General features: G+C 37.4%; 4 protein-coding genes across 6 annotated transcripts in view; 3 read left to right on the top strand and 1 right to left on the bottom strand.

Annotated features, from left to right (window-relative positions):
- ATP7 (copper-transporting ATPase 1) overlaps positions 1-4,127 on the top strand; it is a 12,175-nt gene extending 8,048 nt beyond the window's left edge. For 2 of the 3 annotated variants that reach the window (XM_011508158.1, XM_011508159.1), the window contains exons 2-3: positions 45-227; positions 322-4,127. In XM_011508158.1, the coding sequence (XP_011506460.1) occupies positions 358-3,732 (3,375 nt within the window). In that variant the 5' untranslated portion in view covers positions 45-227; positions 322-357 and the 3' untranslated portion in view covers positions 3,733-4,127. Of the gene's footprint in view, positions 1-6; positions 228-321 lie in introns of those variants that run through there. The other variant, XM_011508157.1, reaches the window with a different exon arrangement.
- A 2,368-nt stretch (positions 4,128-6,495) lies between these two features.
- LOC105368961 (deoxynucleotidyltransferase terminal-interacting protein 2) lies at positions 6,496-7,491 on the top strand. Its single transcript, XM_011508154.1, has 2 exons — positions 6,496-6,682; positions 6,797-7,491. The coding sequence occupies exons 1-2, from the start codon at positions 6,583-6,585 to the stop codon at positions 7,459-7,461; spliced, it is 765 nt and encodes a 254-aa protein (XP_011506456.1). The 5' UTR covers positions 6,496-6,582; the 3' UTR covers positions 7,462-7,491.
- On the bottom strand, positions 7,488-9,364 carry LOC105368962 (estradiol 17-beta-dehydrogenase 8). Its single transcript, XM_011508156.1, is given in 4 exon segments — positions 7,488-7,745; positions 7,748-8,217; positions 8,839-8,955; positions 9,246-9,364. Coding segments are annotated over 4 exon segments (837 nt in total). The 5' UTR covers positions 9,289-9,364; the 3' UTR covers positions 7,488-7,538.
- A 5,688-nt stretch (positions 9,365-15,052) lies between these two features.
- On the top strand, positions 15,053-21,010 carry Raf (serine/threonine kinase raf oncogene). Its single transcript, XM_011508153.1, has 3 exons — positions 15,053-15,541; positions 17,417-17,617; positions 18,768-21,010. The coding sequence occupies exons 1-3, from the start codon at positions 15,519-15,521 to the stop codon at positions 20,824-20,826; spliced, it is 2,283 nt and encodes a 760-aa protein (XP_011506455.1). The 5' UTR covers positions 15,053-15,518; the 3' UTR covers positions 20,827-21,010.
- Positions 21,011-21,927: the final 917 nt, after the last annotated feature.

Raw genomic sequence — 21,927 nt, 5'->3', positions numbered from 1 at the left:
CTGCGCATTTATAAATATCATTCGACATTATTATTTTTTTTTAGACGGGAAGTACAATCATCCATTTCCGAGTAGCGTTTACGGAGTGCTGCGCGAATGTATCAAATTTACAAAAAAAAAATTACGTAGGCACGTTTCCTTTGTTACTTCACAGTAGATTATACCCGCAGATGCTTCAATTAATCAGCGGAGCTCTTATTCTGGTACAAACAAATCTGTTTACAAAGGTATCGATGACTATATATTCTTTTAAAAATACGCTAAAATGTGATATCAAACCTTTTTGATTAATTTAAAAATAAGTTAATTTCTTCATTATAGAGATAACTGGCAAACATTTATAAAAAATAATTGAACATGGATCCTAAGAAAAACGAGTGGAAATATTTATTTAACAAAACTAGGCTCAACTGTGATGACGAAGAGAATTCGATGCAAGAGCTTCATAAAGGGCAAAAATTTAAAGGAGAAAAACTAGAAGCGGATAATTTTTGTAAACTTGACACCTGCATCATTAGTATATCTGGAATGACTTGCATGTCTTGCGTAAATAGTATTACTGAAATGTTATCTAATAAAACTGGAATTGAAAATATTTGTGTCAGCTTAGAAACACACGAAGGCACATTTTCTTACAATGACAAATTAATAACCCCTCAGCAAATAGCGGACATTATTGAAGATATGGGATTTGGAGCTAATGTCAAAAACATAAACAACGATGTAATTAAATTGTCAAATAACTTGAAAGATAGCTCGCCTACCAATGACTTTGTTAAAACTTCGGAACCTAAAAATATTGTACAAAAATGTTTTATTCACATTGATGGTTTAACGTGTATTTCGTGCGTTACGGCGATAGAAAAGCATTGCAAAAAATTAGTGGGTGTTAAAAATATTTTGGTACATTTTATAAGTGGAAGGACAGAAATTGATTACGATAGTAATGTAGTTACACCGGCTGACTTAGCAGCGAGCATAACGGATTTAGGATTCCCTGCCATACTTATAAACGAGAAAGGTTCCCAAATTAAAGAAAGCGAATTACTCATAACAGGAATGTCTTGTTCCTCTTGTGTTAGTAAAATAGAGAAGACTGTTAAGCAGTTACCAGGTGTTCAATCTGCGATGGTATCTCTCGTAACTCAGAGAGGAAAAATTAATTTCGACCCTAGTAAGACTCATCTCAATGCTATTATAGATTGCATACAACAATTAGGTTTCGGAGTATCTATAAAAAGAAATGAGACGGAGAATAGACGATATTTGGATCATAGACTGGAAATACAAAAATGGAAAACATCTTTTTTAGTCTCGCTTGCATTTGGAGCTCCAAGTATGATATCAATGACGTATTTCATGGTGTCTATGTCATTAATGAATAACGAAGATGAAATGTGCTGTATACTTCCTGGCTTGTCGCTAGAAAATTTAATTTCATTTATATTATCGACGCCAGTGCAAATTTTTGGAGGATGGCACTTTCACATTCAAGCGTACAAGGCAATTAAACACGGCACAACAAATATGGATGTTCTCATATCAATGACAGCAACAATTTCTTACATATATTCCGTACTCGTTCTTGCAATAGCAATGATAACCGAAGAGACTAGTAGTCCAAAAACATTTTTTGACACGCCACCGATGCTTCTGGTTTTTGTTAGCCTAGGAAGATGGTTGGAACATATCGCTAAGGGAAAAACTTCAGAAGCACTTTCAAAGCTACTGTCCCTTCAAGCAGCGGATGCCGTAATAGTTACTTTAGGTAAAGACAATGAAATTTTAACCGAGCGCCTGGTTAAAATTGATCTAGTACAACCAGGAGATATATTAAAGGTCAATCAAGGGAACAAAATTCCTGTCGACGGCAAAGTAATTATAGGTAACTCAACTTGTGACGAAAGTCTAATTACCGGAGAAAGTATGCCAGTGTTAAAGAAAGAGGGTTCCATTGTTATTGGCGGTTCGATAAATTTAAGTGGACCTTTGTACATTAAAGCCACTCACACGGGAGAAAAAACGACATTAGCCCAGATTGTCCATTTAGTGGAAGAAGCACAAATGAGTAAAGCGCCGATTCAACATATAGCCGATAAGATAGCTGGATTTTTTGTACCTTTTGTAATAATTGTGTCTGCCTTAACCTTGCTGGCATGGCTCATCGTAGGCTATATTAATATTGATTATATATTGCTGATGGACAGCGATCACCTGCGCCACTCGGGCAGGAACAGAGGTGAAGTCATTTTTCAAAATGCTTTTCGCAGTGCATTATCTGTTTTAGCGATTGCTTGCCCGTGTGCATTAGGCCTTGCTACGCCAATTGCTGTAATGGTAGGTACTGGAGTTGGTGCTATCAACGGCATTTTAATCAAAAGCTCAGACTCCCTGGAAAATGCGCATAAAATTAATTGTGTTGTTTTTGATAAGACAGGAACTGTAACTAAAGGTTTTCCAACAGTAACAAACATAAGCTTACTTACCAGTAATAATGCATTTAATATAGGTAAAATTTTAGTTATTATTGGCATAGCAGAACTTAATAGCGAGCATCCAATTGCATCTGCAATAGTGAACTACGTGAGAGAAGTAATTGAAACGGAATTAAGTGGACGATGTAGTAATTATCAATCGGTGCCAGGTTGTGGTATGAAATGTAAGATCTCTCATGTTGCTGATACCTTATCGAGCATCGCAAAATCCACAAAAATCACTAGCTTTGTCAATAATTTGCAAAACAATGCATCTGAGGCATTGGAACTGAACGAAGTACTGATTGATATAACGCAAATGTCATCCAATCAACAAACCATTAATTCTGAACAAGCGAATATAAATATTAGGAATACCGACGCTGGTGAAGCGTTTGAAGTTTGTATAGGAAATCGGGAATGGATGAGAAGAAATGCCATTGCCATACCCCAAGAAATAGAAAGCATAATGTTAAAGGAGGAGAATATTGGAAGAACGGTAGTCCTAGCTGTCATCGACGGCGAATTGTCCGGTATCATAAGCGTCGCTGATTCGATAAAACCAGAAGCTCACCTCGCTGTATATTCCTTAAAAAAAATGGGCTTCGAGGTGATACTCTTAACGGGCGATAACAAATTAACGGCCAATACAATAGCCAAAGAAATTGGTATTGACCAAGTGTTTGCCGAAGTACTGCCGTCGCATAAAGTGGAGAAGATTCAGCAATTGCAAAGCCAAGGGAAGAAGGTAGCTATGGTCGGCGATGGGGTTAACGATAGTCCAGCCTTAGCCCAGTCAAACGTTGGCATAGCAATAGCGGCGGGAACGGATGTCGCCATCGAGGCTGCTGACATTGTCCTAATGAGAAATGATTTATTGGATGTTATTGCTTGCATTGATTTGTCAAGGGAGACAGTTAAGCGCATAAGGTTAAACTTTTTATTTGCAAGTTTGTATAATATTTTAGGCTTACCCATTGCTGCTGGTATATTTAGTCCATTAGGTTTAAGATTACAACCATGGATGGCGACTGCGGCAATGGCACTTAGTTCGGTATCGATTGTAGGGAGCTCTTTGCTTCTTAAATTATACCGAAAACCTACGAAAGAAAAGCTGGAAAATTACGAATTCAAGCGAATAGCAAGATTTTCGAAAAACAGTATAAAAATTATTGACAATCCCATGAAAACGACGTCGATTAATGGATCATCGTTGAGCCTATCAAAATTGAGGTACAGTAATTTAAGAATCAACTGACTGACTGAAGAGAATAATATGACTATAGAAGATTTAAATACGAGTGGCTAATTTTCCCGAATAACGATTGAGAGAATTACGTTTTAAAGAGAAACTGAAAAATTCTGTGACCACTATTACGAAGATTCAACTGACCAAAAGCAAAATATTTAATAAATTATATGTATTATAAAGACATTTAATTACAACATAAAATTTTTTAAATATTCGTTAAGACTAGCTCGTTCTCGACTAATTATTGTAAAGATATTTAAATATTTTTTTATTAATCTTAGCGCATTTCTTTTGATTGAGATCTATTTAGTTTTAAGGAAACAATGTGACTGCAACGTTTTTCATAATATTAGATGTAATTAATTTTTAAATCTATAATACTGTAAAATACCATATTTTATTACCGAGCATATTATAATGAATGAGAATAAAAGAAATTTTAATAGAAAACCGACGCATTAAATGTTAATAATGAAACGTTGATTTATACATTATTATATTCTATTATTATATTAAGAAATATTAAAACGTTTATTGTTCTCGAATATTAATAAATGTATTGTTTTTTATAATTTTATTTGTTTACGTATTATAAAGACTACCAATTTATTATTAATTAAAACTTCTGGCATTTAACGTAACGTTATTAGAGAATAAATATTTTTTAATAGTTAATACACTTTATTTCATAAAATACCCAAATTTCATATTATCCCAAGAAGCTTAATATTATAATATAATAATCCATTTCTCGCAATGTTAGTTGTTGAATATTTCGATTGATGTTTCTATGGTATTGTATTGCGTGGTTTTTTTTTTTTTTTTTTTTTTTTTTTTTTTTGAAGTAAAAGATTCCGAAGGAGTTCATATTTTAAAAAATGTTTGGCAACTCTAATTACTGGGCCATTGACATTTAATCTTAGCTGTGCTGCTCGATAAAATAATTGTAAATATAGGCCATTGCTTTTTGCCAGAGCCTTCATACGCGAAAAATAATCGTATGCGCGATTACACTGGTCCATTCTAACGAAATAGATTGTTTTTAATAATAAATTTACCTACAACTATGCTACTCAACTCTTCTCGAATATTAAATAAAGTAAATTATTAATATGATACTTTAATAGCAATTATCGAATAAATATGGAGCTACAATTATTTCACTGACCCGCCAAACTACAACTTTATATATAAAAATTAATAATTTCTTCCGTATTTCTTTATATCACTCAATATTATATTTATATATCTAATTGTTTGTAATGTGTTTCGAAATATTTCGAAAACTGTGTTTGAAATCATCTTAGTTGTAGACAAAATTTTATCAACTGTAAATAGCTTCAAATGTTTAAAACAAAAATATTTAAAAATTCTCGGAGAAAAAAAATCTCATTTGAACAATATAAAAGATATTGTAAATAAAATATACATTAACAAGAGCTTAAAAAGCAGTTTTGTTTCAATAAAAAAATGAAAAAGGAATTTTTCGAAAACACGAAAGCCGACAGTTTAAAAATAAATAGTATATCAACGTCTAAATGAAAATTTTTTATCAGATAATTTCGATGTAATTGAACATTATATATGCTAAATTTACTCTCTGACTAATCTAGATAATGAAGTTTGATGGTGGCTAGTTAACGTTTTAAGTAGGGTATAATAATAAATTATGGTCGTAGTTTAAAGTGAATGACATTGGGAGTACAGATTTCATCATTATTAATATAATTTTATTTCATGATGTTTGAAGTGATAGATATATCACTAAATATACTATTACTAAATGTATTAATTGGTGGTGGGAAATAAAAGTATTTTAAACAATTTTACCATAAATTTTTTAATTTCCTTAAATTAAATTATACAAATGCATTTATGCTTTTCGTTATAAAATAAAAAAATTAGTTCCTTCTTAGTTGTTCACTCATTCCATAAAAAAAAAAAAAAAAAAAAAAAAAAAAAAAAAAGAAAGAAAGAAATGGTTTCACTCAAACTCTAAATGGATTTTTTAATTTATTTTTGTCAAAAAAAAGCGTCTTTATATATTTAAATAACGTGTTGACACAAATTACCTTCCCAAATATAAATTTACAGTTACGCTAGTTTGACGACGGTAAAACTAATATATTGTTAAATCGAATAATGTACGAATATTGTACGGTGACGAAACAAAGGCAATCTCGTACATTGAATAAATTTCTCATCACTCCTCATCGAACCATCAAAGCTTTCTTCACAAAGATTCCTTCCTATTCGGTACAATGCGAATAGCCGACGGTTACAAACGAATCAAAATTCAACTATTTTTCGAGGTTAGGTAGACCGCTCCGTAATAAAATAGCCGCAACTACAACTGTCATAACGCTCATTCAATTGACTATTTAAAACGATCATGTGGAAATGTTAAAAGAACGGGATTTAAGATGAGCGTGTAAAGTGGCCGCAGCCATACGCACGTTCGCCTCGAGTCTCCGGCGCGGCTTATTATTAACCGTGAGACGTTCCAATACGTTGAATCAAAGAGTTTTTTAAATCTCTTTTAAGGGCTCGGCGGAATGATTTGAGGGGAGCACGTGTTTAAATTCAGGCGCGATCGGTCTACGAAGTGCAATGACGAGAGAACGTCAGAACTTGGCGTTAAAAGTTCCTCCTGGACGCGAGCCTGGCACCTGCTGCAGACGATTCGGACTTTAGCGCCACATACTCTTTGAATTTTTCCAACATTTTTCAAATATTACTTGGTTAGGTGTTGGGGGACGCATGCGCGCGAAGGACTTGCATGTTGCATTACTTAATTTTGTTTGCGATTGTGTTGCGTTTGGGATGTAAGCGGCAGATGTAAAAGAGTCGAATAAAATGGAATTTATAATCGATACAAAGGGCCAGACCGAACTCAAAGGGAAAGATAAGCTTATAGAGGACGACGATGACGATGATGTGGAAATTGAAGAAATTGGTAAGTAATATTTGACTCGTCGAGTATTATCATTTTAGGTTATGCATTTGATTTTACCATGTTCAATATATGCACTTTTGTAATGTCGATTGATTGATAATTTGATGAATTTAGGTCTTGATGTAACAAAGATCATAAATAGAGATGGCGCAGTCACGAAAAAGAAGGTAAAACGGGATTACAACGATATTGACCTTGGTGAATTTGAACGTGACATGGGATGGAAAAGAAACAGGCATAAAAAAGCATCTATCGATAAAGATGTGAAGATGATAGTGAACGAGGTAGCGCCTATTGAAAAGGCTCTTAAGAAATCGGTCGTGAAGCCTGGTTTCGAACGTTTGAAACGAGTACCTGGATACGACACCAGCGATCAGAAGCTGAAGGCCACGAGGAAAGGGCAACGAAGCAGAACGAAGGGCAAGGATTGGTTCAACCTTCCGGCAACTGAAATGACAGCCGAAGTTCGACACGATCTTGAAATTATTAGAATGAGATCGGTGTTAGATCCAAAACACTTTTATAAGAAAAACGATATGAAGGTTTTACCAAAATATTTCCATATTGGAAAAGTTGTGGATACGCCATTGGATTACTACAGCGGACGCTTAACAAAGAAGGAGCGTAAGCGAACGATTGTCGACGAGCTTATGGCCGATGCACAATTTGCCAAATACAATAAACGAAAATACAAGGAAATTATCGATGAAAAGCGCAAGCGACAATACAAAGCTTACAGACATGCAAAAAAATTGAAGAGAAAAGGAAAGAGCAAATAAATGTAAAATATTGTTAATAAACAAAGTCATATTATTTTGTTGTTATATCTATTACAATTTTAAATAAAATATAAAATCTATATATATCCTCCAGTGATTTCGATCAGTGCTCCATTGATAAACAAGCTTTTTGGCGAAGCTAAGAATGTAACTAATTCTGCTACGTCATTTGTCTTACCCGTGTATTTAAAAATTTTATTTTCCGTCAATTCTTGAATCGTTTCCTTGTGAAGTGTTTGGGATAAAGGAGTGTTTACTAAACCTGGTAGAATGGCATTCACGCGAATGCCATACCTAAAATCAATTGCATCATAGGATTAATAATGAAATTAATAATAAAAGTCTGTTTGAGGAAAAACAAATCAATATTCGTATCATACTTTAAGAACTCGGCAGCCGCTGTCTTTATTAAGCCGTTCATACCCGCTTTAGATGCCGTGTAATTTGCATTATAAGGATATTTAATTATCGAAGCTATTGAACTTATATTGATAATTGACGCATCATCCGTATTTCCAGCATTAATAATTGCTCTCGCAGCATATTGCATGATAAAGAATGCACCCTTTAAGTTGACATCGATTACGTCGTTAAAATCCTTTTCACTCATGTCTACGATACTATTGCTTCGTACAATACCGGCATTGTTAACAATAATTGTCGTAGGTATTGAAAAATTCCTTTTTATGTTGGTGAACAGGTCTTCAATATCATTAACATTCTTAACATTCAATTTAATAGGAATATGTCCGGTGCCTACATATTACATAAAAAACAAATTATAAACTTGATATTTGCTACAAATAGCTTTTAATGAGAAGAAAAATTGCTTTCACAGCTTATAATATATTATTATAAATGTACTTGTTATCTCAACTAATAATCACAGTTTTACGAAAATTCTTATGAAATGTCAAGGTTGTTTAGCATGTAAATCGATTTAATTTCAAATTGATTCTTCTTCTGCTAATGCTCATTTATAAACAAAGTTTTTCCTTATCTTATTACATTGATACAAAAGAACTTTTCAAAATATTTAGTATTTTAAATTGGCACTTAAGCGTTAAAAAAATGCCTACGTAAAGCATTAACGATGCTCGCATTCGTTTTCTTTATTTATCAAATAATAGCCAATAAGAGCAAGAAAAACAATATCAACGATAAGAATGATGATGATGATGATGATGATGATGATGATGATGATGATGATGATGATAGCAAGGTGCGTCTTATAGCTAGCCCAACGGCTGCTTTAACCGCTTGAAATTACGTAGGGGCGGGGAAGAGTGGAAAAGGGCCAAATCCGTGGTGAGTAGTGGTCATAAAAGAGGGAGAGGCGGACTGAATATAGGTATCCCTAGGTCCACGTGACGTTACCTTGGAGCTCCGCGACCGTGTCCTCGACAGCCTTGACATTTTGATCCGTGGCTAAGACCTTGGCTCCTTCCTTCGCTAACAGGCTGCACACCTTTCGCCCGATGCCGCTACCCGCGCCTGCGAAAATTCAGCATCAGAAAAATCTCTCTCTCACTCTCTCTCTCTCTCTCTCACACACACACACACTGTCACCCCTCGCTCCAAACAACAAATACGTCAATCGCGTGTGCCAGCATTATCCTCGAGCTCGCTATCCCCGAGGTTCTTTGGGTTCGCGCACGTGCGCGATGCAATGCTGGCACAACCCTTGTCACCGCCTCCTTATTCACTACCTTCTTCGCTACCCCTCTTATAGATTTTAATAGTATATCGAGTCGTCGGCTTATATGCTAAGTATTTGTAAGAACCTGTGACAAGGGCGAGCTTCTCAGACAGTAGGCCAGTTGTCATCTTGGCAACTGACTTTCCAAATCCGCTTCCTCCTTGCAACTGTGCGTAATACACGCAATTTATCGAATATAAGTATGTGATTTATTATATAAACGACATGCATTTTCTAGCTTATCTTATAATGCCACGGATCATTTTTTATCCTAGGAGTTATTCATCAAATTATTGCATAAATCAATAAATTAACAATGCTTGATAAGCTCAGTGGTTGGTAAGATTGATGTTAACAGATTATTAAATACCCACTATTTGTTTTTCATATATGTGGAAGCGCTTTTTACACTTATTTTAAGCTTTAATATTGATTCGAAAACCAAGATATAAAATACCAACTACTTGGATTTTGTTTTTAATATAATTGAGCTATTGAGTTCAAACTGTTGATATTCAAAGGCTATTACACTTGATTATCATCTCCTTTCTTATAATACGTAAAGCACCAATTTATTTGCCTATTTTCCCAACTCTAATTCAAATCGTTGACAATAATTTTTAATCGCTCGATTATACCTTTAAATATGACCTTTCTTATATCTTATGATATAATAGTCCATGATTACTAATCCATAATAATTCTATTATAGCGCTAGCATCTAACAAATTTATTTTAATTTATGTTAAATTAAGCTTTTGCAAATATAATGTGGCGTGGACAATTGCAATATTTCCCAATCGTATTTAAATTTTCTCATGAAATTCATAATTAACTGTTAGAGGCAAAGTTTCTAATTATTTTTATTTAAAAAATTATGCTACATGCCATGCCTATAAACAGCAATTAGAAGTAAATCAAATGATCTGTTAAATATATTATGAGATTTTTTAAATAATTTGAACCATTCAATTATAATTATTAAAGCAATTACTTATAATTATATAAGCTATAATAAATTGATAATCGAAACAAAGTACACGTTTGCTCATTTAAGCTACGTATAAATTTATATTCATGGAAATGCTTTTATTGCCTTATCATTATTTTCTAGTTGCAATTATTGTAAATGGCTTAATTAAGATATGAAATGTTATTTGGTGCAAAAAATTCGATGCGAGTCATGATTTATAAAATTTATCATAAGATTTTTGAAACCTCTAATTTGTTAATTAAAATCTAAACAATTTATGAAAAATGTGTGCATATTAACGTCTGTTCGGCATCAATTTTATTTATTCTAATCTTCTTGAATTGTTTTTTATAACGATGGCATGTTAATTTATGTATTACCGCAATTTATCGCATTTCAAACATTTTCATTCTTACATATTTATTTATCCAAATTTAAAACTAATAATAATTTTACATTGATTATTTCGTAAGGAATAACCAACTGTTATTCAATTATCATGCGACAGATCAAAGGTAAAACTACACATTTACAAAGATTTTGTAATCATTAGCTATAATAAATTACAAGGTTATTGTTATTCTATACAAATGACCATAAAAAATTTAAATGGAAAATTTACATGTTCAGTTTACATTAAAACGAAGTTGGATTATTCATTTTAATTAAAATCTCAAATTGTTAAATTTTCTTTTACAGTTTCCTCCTTGAAATGTTTAATTTAAGTTTCTTATGGTATATAATTCAAATTATTATATCGTTAATTCTGTTCTTAAAGTAAAAAATTGTTTTTTAATTTATTATTATTATTATTAGTATTATTATTATTATTATTATTATTATTATTATTATTAGTATTGTTTATTAAATTTTTTTTTTTTTTTTTTTACATAATATGATAATTAATATATTTTATTTGAATATCTTTTGTTATTGACTGCTGTTTGACGAGAAAAATTATTAGTCAGAATTTCGCTTTGTTCTTTCAAACAAATTTTTTTAAACGATAAATTACGTTTAAAATCTTTACCCGATGTCCAATTGTTTTTTATAAACTCAATGATAATTGCAATGATCGTTCATATGGTAGTATTTTTAGCACTTTGATATTAGAAATGTATTATTAGAGAAAAAGTTTTTCTTATAATTAGTCTATTGTTCGAAATTTTAGCAAAACTGTAATGCTATTTTTATTCAAATTGTTTATAATTAAGAACTATAACTTTTCTTTTACAAAAATAATATAATTCGGATATTTTTAATTTAAATTCTAAACATTTTTCAAATGATTTGTTATTGTTATTCAATTTGAAATTGTTTATCTTCGGATGAGGACAATACTTTGGCGGGAAATTGAATTTTCTCGAAAATTGTTTACCTTCAAACCGAGTAAAATACTTTAAAGAAAACACAACAGAGAAAGACGTACAGCTACATTGGACTTCGATCTAAAATCCAACAAATGTTTTAAAATTTATTTTACTCTTTAGTTATTTATACTTTTCATAATCAACTAAATTATTTTCCGACGCATTATAGTTCGTACTCCATTAGATAGTAGTTATTAGTAATTTTCCCTTCTATTATTGTTCTATGCGCCGTTTATCTTCAATTCGATGAAATATTTTGTTCTATTTTTAGAATTGCGTTAATTATAATATATTTCTGTCTTTGAAAAACTAAGCAAATTTTGACTTTATTCATTGATATCTTAATAACGAATATTTTCGCAATATAACAACACTGACGGAATCTTGAATATTATAGTTTCGGATTATTAAAGGGTATCCGGTGTATTAAAGGATAAAACAATTACTTTCGTTTATCAGGGGCGGTAAGTAGAAAAGAGCAGCTCAATTGAAAAGAAAAAGAAAACGTGCAAAGTACTTAAGTACTTTTGCCGATTACGAAGTGCCATCGATCATTACCAGCTACTCGCCTACCACTGCGATGGCGACTTTTAATCGAAAGTATGTGATAAGGAGCAAATAGATGAGAGGGAAAGAAAATGCATATACGTTATTTATTCTGTAATAATTATAGACGTCGTATGACGTAATATTCCCCGTTTCGCCTAATCCACTTAAAGAATACGTCTACGTGCGCGCACGTACGTGTATTTGCGTGGCACCTCGAATAAAAAATTATTTGTCGAGGTCTTCCCACCTCCTCTTCCTTTTTTGGCGTCAATTTCACCTTCCAACGATACCTAAAATACTTTTTATATTGATTTGTCGATTATTGTTTTGCGCTTGATTTTTACTTTAATAAATACCAAACAAAAAAAAACAAAAAAAAAAAAAAGGCACATTGGAGACAATTGAAAATGGAGATTTTTATAAAAGCGATATTCATAAAATAAACAGAAAGCAAAATACGTTAAACAAAATTGTTTTATTTTAAAAATAGTCTCTTTTCAAAATTGTCCAGAAAAAGAGTTCATTAATTGCTATTTTTAATTGTTTCAAAGCTAAAAAGATGACACAAGTTCATCCAAATTAAATATTTTATCAATGTAATAAGCGCAAACGACTTTAATATTTAATTTTATATATACGTAACAGCTTAAAGTAAGTGGCTCCAAGCCTTGCCAACTGGAAAGCTCAACGAAACTGAAATTACAAGTAACGATGCCTAATAAATATTTAAGCTGTCAAATGTTTAGGCATACAATCGTATAATCTTTATGGTATTGCCGAGTACTTGAAACAAGACGGACGAGAGTTCGTTTGCATTTGCATCTGAAAATTGATAATTATAAATGTCTGCTTGGCTTATTAACTTGAAAGTGTAAAAATATTTGATTTATCGGTCCTAATAAAACAAAAAGAAAATTTATCTCTTAAGAGATACGTCGCAAGTTTTTATTTATTTTTTTTCTCAATTACAAAACATTTATTATCTAATATCAATTAGACAGACCATTAGCCGATAGCTGTGTTTGTTTGTTTGTTTGTTTTTATCTAATCCAAATTTCTATAATAATTATGACAAATTTTCTGGATTCTCCAAAGCCCTAAATTCCTTTCCCTGAATCATCTAAAAAGTGATTTCCGATCGGTTATGAGGAAAACAGCGAGGAGCCCGGTAACACGAGAAAGAGAAAGTGGCTGAAGGGGTAGTCGAGTAGACTTGGCCTTGGCAGCCCTACGCTACGAGCACGAGATGGAGATATCGTGCGGCGCCTCCTCGCCGACGAGCTAACAATTACAATAAGACATCGGGCGTTACCAGGACAACGAGGATCGCGACGCGGGCAATCGTCATCTGGCTTTCGTCACTCCCGCGCACACCACCGACTTTGACGCCGACGTAGCCTCGTGACGTCAATGGGTGGCCCGGCACGCGCCCGTCGTCACTTACGTCAGCGGCCGCCGACGGCGACGAGGAAGTGCAATGGAAGTACGCGCGCGCGTCGCCCCGCCGGCCGGGAACACCGTATCTCCTTTCACGTGCCACGCTATACTTATGACGTCGCCGTATCTCTGGGCGTGCGTTTTCGCATCGTGGGAAAATTCTTACGATAAGGACGCAGGATGATAGGACTAGATGGGTACAAGAGTCGAGAGAAAATTGACCGTAAATGTCAGGAGGTGCCGGTAGCCCGGGGGATTCTGTTCGACGAAAGTACGAATAATGAATTACTATAGCGGAATATATTTTTGAAAACGTTAAGACGCAACTTTAAGAGGACAACGATTAAGGGACGACTTTCTCATTTTTGTAGAACAATGTTTTTTAAAGCTTTTTTAAATGCCATGAAAAGTCGGGGCAAACGGTGCGACTGCCGTTTCAGCTCCTAACCTCAAAGGTGAGGCGTGCCTCTCTCCGCTCCGCTCCGCGAAACGATTCCGCGCAAATCCGACCGCGACCTTGCTCTTCAAAGTTTTCCCTTTTACGCGCGTACGCCTATACGACGCCGACGACGACGACGACGATGACCACGACCATGACTACGACCACTACCACGGCTACGGTTACGAGTATGACTACGTCGACGGCGGGGGCGGTAGTGACGGCGGCGCGTGTGCGCGGTAGCGTAGCTCTGTGACAGTGGCGGCGATTCCAAAGATTCGCGAGTCAGGGGCGCCGTCGGCTAGTGGTCGAGAGTCGGTGCCGAGGTCTCTTAGTCGACGAGACGAAGGCCTCGACAATCACCGTTTCACCTCCAGCGCTGAGACCGAAACGAAACTCAGAGTCGTCCCGGTTCTTAGCCGCACCAGTTAATACGGGAACGTCGTTCGGGGATTCGCAGACCACGCTGGCATCCCCTCATCTCCTGCCGACCTCCTGTCGCGTTCGCCGTTAGCCGTTCGCCGTTAGCCGTTCGCCGTTCGCCGTTCGCCGTTCGCCGTTCGCTGTTCGCCCGGCGGTCTTTCTCTTTTATTTCTTGTTTATTCTTTTGCCCCGCGTCCGTTTCCCCTCGTACTCTTCCCCAATAACCACGGAGTCGCCCTCCCTCCGCATCCCGCCCAAGCCCAACTTATGTGCGTACGTAATTTCGACGACGCACGCGCCCACACGCGCACGCACGTATCCGCGACCCAGCACGCGTTCTCCCGTTTGCACCTCCCCGCTGCTCAAGCCTCCTCCTCACGTTGTTCCTCGCCCGCTACTTTGTCAAGCGCGTGTCTCCTCCGCCGTAAATACTTATATGCGTATAATAAATACATATAATAAGCACGAGCGCACGCAGCGCACACCACCGACCGACGTACTTACGTACATTGTACACTCAACCTCGAGCGTGTCAGACGGAGAGTCGAGTGAGTGAGAGACAGATAGATAGATAGATAGATAGATAGATAGAGAGACAGAGTGAGAGAGTGAGAGAGTGAGAGAGTGAGAGAGAGAGAGAGAGAGAGAGCGAGACAGAGTGAGAGCGAAGGGAAGAGAGTGCGATTACTAGCTCTCGCGCGCGCGTTCGTGCGTGCGTGTGTGTGCGCTTGCGTGTGTAACGTAGTTAAGAAAGTATCGAGGAAGCTCGAGGAAGGCACGCGAGCGGAGGTGGACAAGAATTTTGTTTGGCCAGCGGCGTTCCCGAGTGTCCGAGCGGAGGTTAAGAAGTCGAGGAGCTGAGACAGCCCAGTCGAGGTCGAGCGGAAGCCGGTCGCCCCGGAGCCATTGTCGCCGTTCAGCCTTCGCCGAGGTCGTCGCCAGCGCTGCGGCATGCCGCGCAGGGTCACGACGACAGCGGTGCCGACCCCGTCCTCTGGATTCGAGCATTGTCACCGGGAGACGGTCCTACTGTTCGCGGCGGCGAGGTGGAAGGCTGCCGCTCCGGAGTCGAGGAGCTGAGCAGACTCGGGCTTGGTCGGTGCTGGGGAGAACGCCGTCGCGAGCCAAGATCTACACCAGAATGCAGCTCTCGGTAGACGTGAGACAATGGCCGTGATTGGCGAATCCAGGTGACTAGTAGTCCCCCAGTGGCGAACGTTGGCCTTGGCACTGCTCTCTTTCTCTCTCTCTCTCTCTCTCTCTCTCTCTCTCCCTCCCTCTCTCTCTCTCTCTCCACCCTAGATCAAACGTCAGCTTTGCTCCTAAGTTTACCATTATGTTTAACGTGCACCCGTGTCCTGTGCTTTTTTATCTTATTGTGAATCATTGCCAGATTAGACCTATGTAATTTCCGGAGCTTGACCGATAGAATTAATGGCTTGTTGGTAGTGGCGTTGAGGCTTGGCTCAAGCCGGTGCTTTTATATGTATCATAATGGTAGGGCTGAAAAACCGAGTATAACTTTGCATTTATTAAATTATTCCGACATTTCTTCTCGATAAGATTAAACTATAAAGTCGTTCTATTCTCTCGAAGAATATTAAACTTATTAAATGAAAAGTTTTATTAAGCTAACATCTATAGAGTATTGTTATAAGTTCCGTAATACAGTCAATTATTTGAACTTTGTTTAAAGAGAGAAGGAGCATCGATTAAACAAGAACGTGAGAAGTACACTTAATTAAAGTTACACCTTTTGACATTTAATAATAATATTTACTGTACATGACCAATTTGTGTCATTGTAATACTTACCAAAAGTGTGTAGAGTATCATAATTAATCTCATTATTAATCAATTATATTTCTTTATGTACTCAACTGTATTTATTACAATTCACAAATTCAATAAACAATTAACTCAAGGGATATTAAATCATTGCTTACGGATGCGGTTATTTTATTATAAAAGTATCTTGCATCATTAAAATTATTAATGTAACTATCGTTCAAATTTCCATAGGGATTTTTTTATAATAATTTATGTAACTATAAATTACTGAAAGTAAGTTTGTTAGATACGAGCGAACTCTTTAAATGGCTGCATATGTTCGGACAAGGCGAAAGACCTTGCGAGTCAATACTTATTATTTGGCATTTGCACAGTGTACTGGCAATTTCAAGGCTTTCGATAGTTTTAAACTTTAAGCATTGACTGTTCACTGATGAAAAAATATACAGCATTCAAAGTGATAACGTTGCTTAATAATTTTAATTTTTTGCCATTAATTCAAATACAGTAAATCAATGGGAGTGGGAAAGAAATTTGACTGAAATTAACAATAACATTTAAGCAAACAAAAGCATGAGCAATATAACGTTTTAATTATCAAGTTTTTGCTCGTGAAAGATATCGAAGCTTATAAAATTAATAATATAAAATTTTTATATGCAACAAGTACCTCTTAATGCCACGGATGTAGACAACTTCGAATTACTTGGAACAGTTTCTAAGGTCTTGCTGATACTATCCGCATTATAGTTTTTGTACAGTTAGTGTTTATTAATGTTGCCCAAGGTTAAGTATTGTAATGATAAAAAATTGAATTACTTATACAAACTAAAACATAAAATAAAATTTATATAAATAATGTTAAAAGCAGATTGTAAGATTTTTATTAGTGATGTCATTGTTAGTAATTTGTCTGTATCTTTAACCTAAAAATTCAACAAATGGTTTTACAAATATAATTAATATTTTCTTGTGAATATCCAAGCAATAATTATATAATTTTTAACAATTGGTATCTACTTTGAAAATTGAGTACAATTATTATTAAATTCCATTTGTATAATTACAATTTGAACACAATATTCTCAGTATAAAGTTTGTATACAAATATTTGAAACTGTTTAGTCATTATTTTGTTTATTATTACTTAATTATATTTCTAGAAATTGGTCAATGCGCTTTGTGCTCTCTTATACCGAAGGTCAAAAGCAGTCTTAATAGTAACTATTCAAAATATGGATTTTAATTTGTAAACTTTTCTATACTTAAACCAGGTTTCATCCACATATTCCAACAAAAGAAACTACGGAACGTTCCAGTCATCGTAAGAAAGAAAAGACAGGCTCACAAATTGGTTGTCACCACAGAAGGAGAAGGGTCCGTATTACCCTTGAGAGCACAATGTGTTCCCGAGGGATAGATCAGGGTGAATTCAGCGATTCGGAAGATGTCTATCTTGATACAGATCCACTCAGGTAAAACTATCGTATTCGACACCACAATACTTATGAAATTTGTGAATGGCTCGTTAAAGATAATGAACAAAAAGAAAAATTTATTTTTTCAAAAAAGAAAGAATATTTTGCACTGTATGGGTTGCTGCTGATAATTCAAAGTTCACAAAGTTCACGATGGTTAAATTATAAAAATATGATTTATCATTAAAACTAAAAGTACTAATTAATGAATCTAGGATTTTCAGTTTTCACCAAAGACACAACAAGTTAATTTTTAAGAAATCAACCTACTAGTAATATAATAAGTAATAATTAATTTTGTCCCATTCGATCCTATAGATGAAATTAAAGTATAAATTTTTTCTTTTAATTCGTGGATCATTGTCGAGTATGTTCAAGCGACAATAATATGTAGCTTACAATATAATATAAAGATGTAAATCGAATCAAATAAAAACAAATAAAAATTAAGCCATCCAATGAGTGGGATATTTAAATTTTGTTGATTATTCGAATTTTCCTTATTTATTGAATCGAATATGAAAAATAAGCCATTTAGTAGAACGGATTTTAGAAGCTAAATAAACAAGGGTGTTCAATATATTTTTAACATATTCTCTGTAATAGCAATACATTGGAATAACATTTCTTTGTACCAAATTATCAATCGATATAACAATAAACAAATTTTTAACAACATTTGGTTAGTGTCTAATAAAAACGTTAAAAAAAAAAATATATATATAGTAAAGAATAATACGTAAAGAAATTATTTTCATTGAAAACATTGAATCGCACTGTAATTTTAATCGTGTAGTATAAGATCAATCGATCAATGTAGATTAGCATCGAGCTCATCTTTGCTGTTTGGTTTATCGTTTTTCAATATTTTTTTCTAATTTACATAAAGAACAGACATAAAGAACGGTGATACATACATTGTGCAGCAGGTACGTGAAATCGAAACTTCGATTGAAATCCGAAATATAAACGAAAACGAATGTTTCAAATTAATAACGCCCAATATTTTCTCTATTGACAATTAATATGGTAAAATTGAATGTAATTGATCGAGTTGTCTTGATCGCTTGTCAGCTCCCTGTCACTCAATTCAAAACCGAAATTGCAGGCAAGAACATTTAACAAAATCCTCTTGTATGCTCGACAGATACGAGCTGCGCAACATCCAGAGCGTAATCCACGTAACGCGCCAGAACATCGACGCCCTGAATAATCGGTTCGCAGGCTTCCAGGACCCGCCCTCGATCTATTTAAGCGAGTATCATGAGCTGACCTCGAAGCTCCACGAGCTCGAGTCCAAGGAGCAGAAGCTAAACGAACTCTTGAGCAGCATGACCGAGTCGGGACCCGGCGCCTCGGCCATGCACCCGGGCCCGGGACCCAAATTTCAACGCGGCAGTCCACGCACGCCCCACAAATCCCTGCTGCGCGCCCACCTGCCCAATCAGCAGCGCACCAGCGTCCAGGTGCGCGAGGGCCTCTCCCTCAGGGACGCCCTCGCCAAGGCCATGAAGCTGCGCAATCTCACGACCGAGATGTGCGTCGTGGACATCATAGCGATGGACGACGCCAAGTACCCCATCCCCTGGGACGCGGACATCTCCTCCCTCGAGTGCGACGAGATATCGGTAGAAATATTGGACAAGTTCCCGATCGCCACCTCGATATCCCACAACTTCGTCCGTAAGACCTTCTTCTCCCTGGCGTTCTGCGAGTGCTGCCACAAACTACTCTTCCAGGGCTTCTATTGCCGCACCTGCAATTACCGCTTCCATCAGCGGTGCGCCAATGGGGTGCCGGCCCTCTGTCACCAAGTTCGCATGCAGGATGCCTACTACCAGGCTCTGCTGGCCCATAATCCCGAGACCAGCGCCGGCATCCTTCAGCTGCCCTCGGGCTACGGGCTCGGTCGGGGCATGCAGTCCTCGCGGGCGCCTCGACAGTCACGCGGTCTTGGCCAGCAGGACCGCTCGAGTTCCGCGCCAAATGTCTGCTTCAACACGGTAAAGCCAGGGCCGGGCTGCGAGCCCGTCAATCTCGAGGAGTACAGCCGCGTTCAGGGCCTCGGTCGCGTCGTCGGCCCCGCCCAGTCCACGGTCTCGCCGGCTTGCAGCCCGACCAAGCACAGCCAGTCGACGCAGGCCAGTCCGACCAGCACCCTAAGGCCCAAGAGGCCCCGGGCGCGATCCGCGGACGAGAGCTCGAAGAACCTGCTTGCGCCGCGCGAATCCATCGAGGACTGGGAGATCCCCGCGGACGAGATCCTCGTGGGGGCGCGTATCGGCTCGGGCTCCTTCGGCACCGTCTACAAGGCACACTGGCACGGCCCCGTCGCCGTTAAGACCCTCAACGTCAAGATACCGACCGCGGCCCAGCTCCAGGCCTTTAAGAACGAGGTGGCGGTGCTGCGCAAAACGCGCCACGTCAACATCCTCCTCTTCATGGGCTGCGTGAGCAAACCCCAGCTGGCGATCGTAACCCAATGGTGCGAGGGCTCCTCGCTTTACAAGCACTTGCACGTCTTCGAGTCCAAGTTCCAGCTGCTGACGCTCATCGAGATCGGCAGACAGACCGCCCAGGGCATGGATTACCTGCACGCCAAGAACATCATCCACAGGGACCTCAAGAGCAACAATATATTCCTGCACGACGACCTCACCGTTAAGATCGGGGACTTTGGTCTCGCGACCGCCAAGACGCGCTGGTCCGGCTCGCTCCAGTTTCACCAGCCGACGGGCTCGATACTCTGGATGGCTCCCGAGGTCATTAGGATGCAGGAGGAGAACCCCTACAGCTTCCAGTCCGACGTCTACGCGTTCGGCGTTGTGCTCTTCGAATTGCTGGCCGGGCAGTTGCCTTACTCCCACGTCAACAACAAGGATCAGATATTGTTCATGGTCGGCCGGGGCTACCTCCATCCGGACCTCAACAAGCTCAGGTCCGACTGCCCGAAAGCCCTCAGACGGCTCACGGAGGACTGCATCAAGTTCTCGCGGGAGGAGAGGCCGATATTCAGGCAAATCCTCGTGAACCTCGAGAGTCTGCTCAGGGGCCTACCCAAGATCACGAGGTCGACGAGCGAGCCTAACCTCAACAGGACGCAGCTGCAGAGCGACGACTTTCTCTACACCTGCGCTTCGCCCAAGACGCCCGTCAACTTTCACTTCGGAGCCTTCCCCTTTTACCCGAGCGGTGGTAACATATGAGAGGGCGATGGCCGACGCACCGAGCAGGGAAGAAGGAGCGTGACGATGACGCACTTGGCTCAGCGCAGTCACCTTCAATGCCTGACTTTTTAAGGACATTACCGAGAGAATTGCCGGATTATTATTGCGCGCGAGGAAAGTCGACGACCGACTCTCTTCTCCCTTACTTTACCTCTTCCGTTCTCGCTCTCGGCGAATGTATTATTGCAAGAGCGCGCGACAAAGAAACCAAGGCATTTTCTACAAATGAGCGTAACGAGATGAGGACGAGGAATATTTTGACACACGACGATTACTTCTGGAAGACAGACGATTTTTAGTTTTATTTTGCGCGCTCACCCTGTGTAAAGCACAATCGTTAATGTTGTACGAAGTATCGATCCGTTAACAGCGTAACGACGCTTCTTCTTTAATCTTAGCGCTAAAGCATTTAAGAGAACATTGAACATTAGCTAAGGTAATAATACAGACAGGCAATTTAAATAAAAATTGAACTTACTTTAATTTTCTATGCTATACAATCTTTTCAATTGGACAATCTACGAGTCTACGCACTTTTGTAGCGCAGTTATTCGTTATCTTTTTTTTTTCCGTTTGTTGGTTTGTTTGTTTGTTTGTTTGTTTGTTTGTTTGTTTGTTTGTTTGTTCGTTCGTTTGTTTTGTTTTAAATATTTGTCCGACGATGTGAAAACGATCCGCAAATGATTTTGTAAAACAATGCTAAGCCACATCTCGCACTTTATGCTATTATTTACAACCAAGCACAAAACATGGCACTTAATGGATATATTATTGTCGGAATCGATTTAACGGCGATAATAGCGACCCTAAAGCAAATCTCTGTCATATCGTTAAATGGATGCATAACGAACGATAATTTAAACATAACAATATCATTAATTAAGTCTTTCCCTTAAGCCATTCTTGCTTCTCGACACATTGCAAGCGATGAACAAAATCAGATTAGATATTTTTTAATGTATACATTAATTTTTTTTTCTTTTTTTTTTTTTTTTTTTTTAATTTTTGTCTTCTCATGGTTTTGTATATATATACTTATATATGTATATATAATATATAAGCTCGTTTTATGTGAAAATT

The sequence above is a fragment of the Ceratosolen solmsi genome, unplaced genomic scaffold (assembly GCF_000503995.2).
Source record: "Ceratosolen solmsi marchali unplaced genomic scaffold, CerSol_1.0 scaffold1, whole genome shotgun sequence".
NCBI lineage: Eukaryota > Metazoa > Arthropoda > Insecta > Hymenoptera > Agaonidae > Ceratosolen > Ceratosolen solmsi.
This window is presented reverse-complemented; position numbering and strand designations above follow the sequence as displayed.

Bases quoted from the DNA above. Each gene is read 5' to 3' on its own strand.
- Raf (XM_011508153.1), top strand. From the start codon at position 15,519: ATGGCCGTGATTGGCGAATCCAG. The intron at 15,542-17,416 runs GTGACTAGTAGT...TACTTAAACCAG, and splicing joins GCCGTGATTGGCGAATCCAG to GTTTCATCCACATATTCCAA. The intron at 17,618-18,767 runs GTAAAACTATCG...TATGCTCGACAG, and splicing joins CTTGATACAGATCCACTCAG to ATACGAGCTGCGCAACATCC.
- LOC105368961 (XM_011508154.1), top strand. From the start codon at position 6,583: ATGGAATTTATAATCGATACAAAGGGCCAGACCGAACTCAAAGGGAAA. The intron at 6,683-6,796 runs GTAAGTAATATT...TGATGAATTTAG, and splicing joins TGTGGAAATTGAAGAAATTG to GTCTTGATGTAACAAAGATC.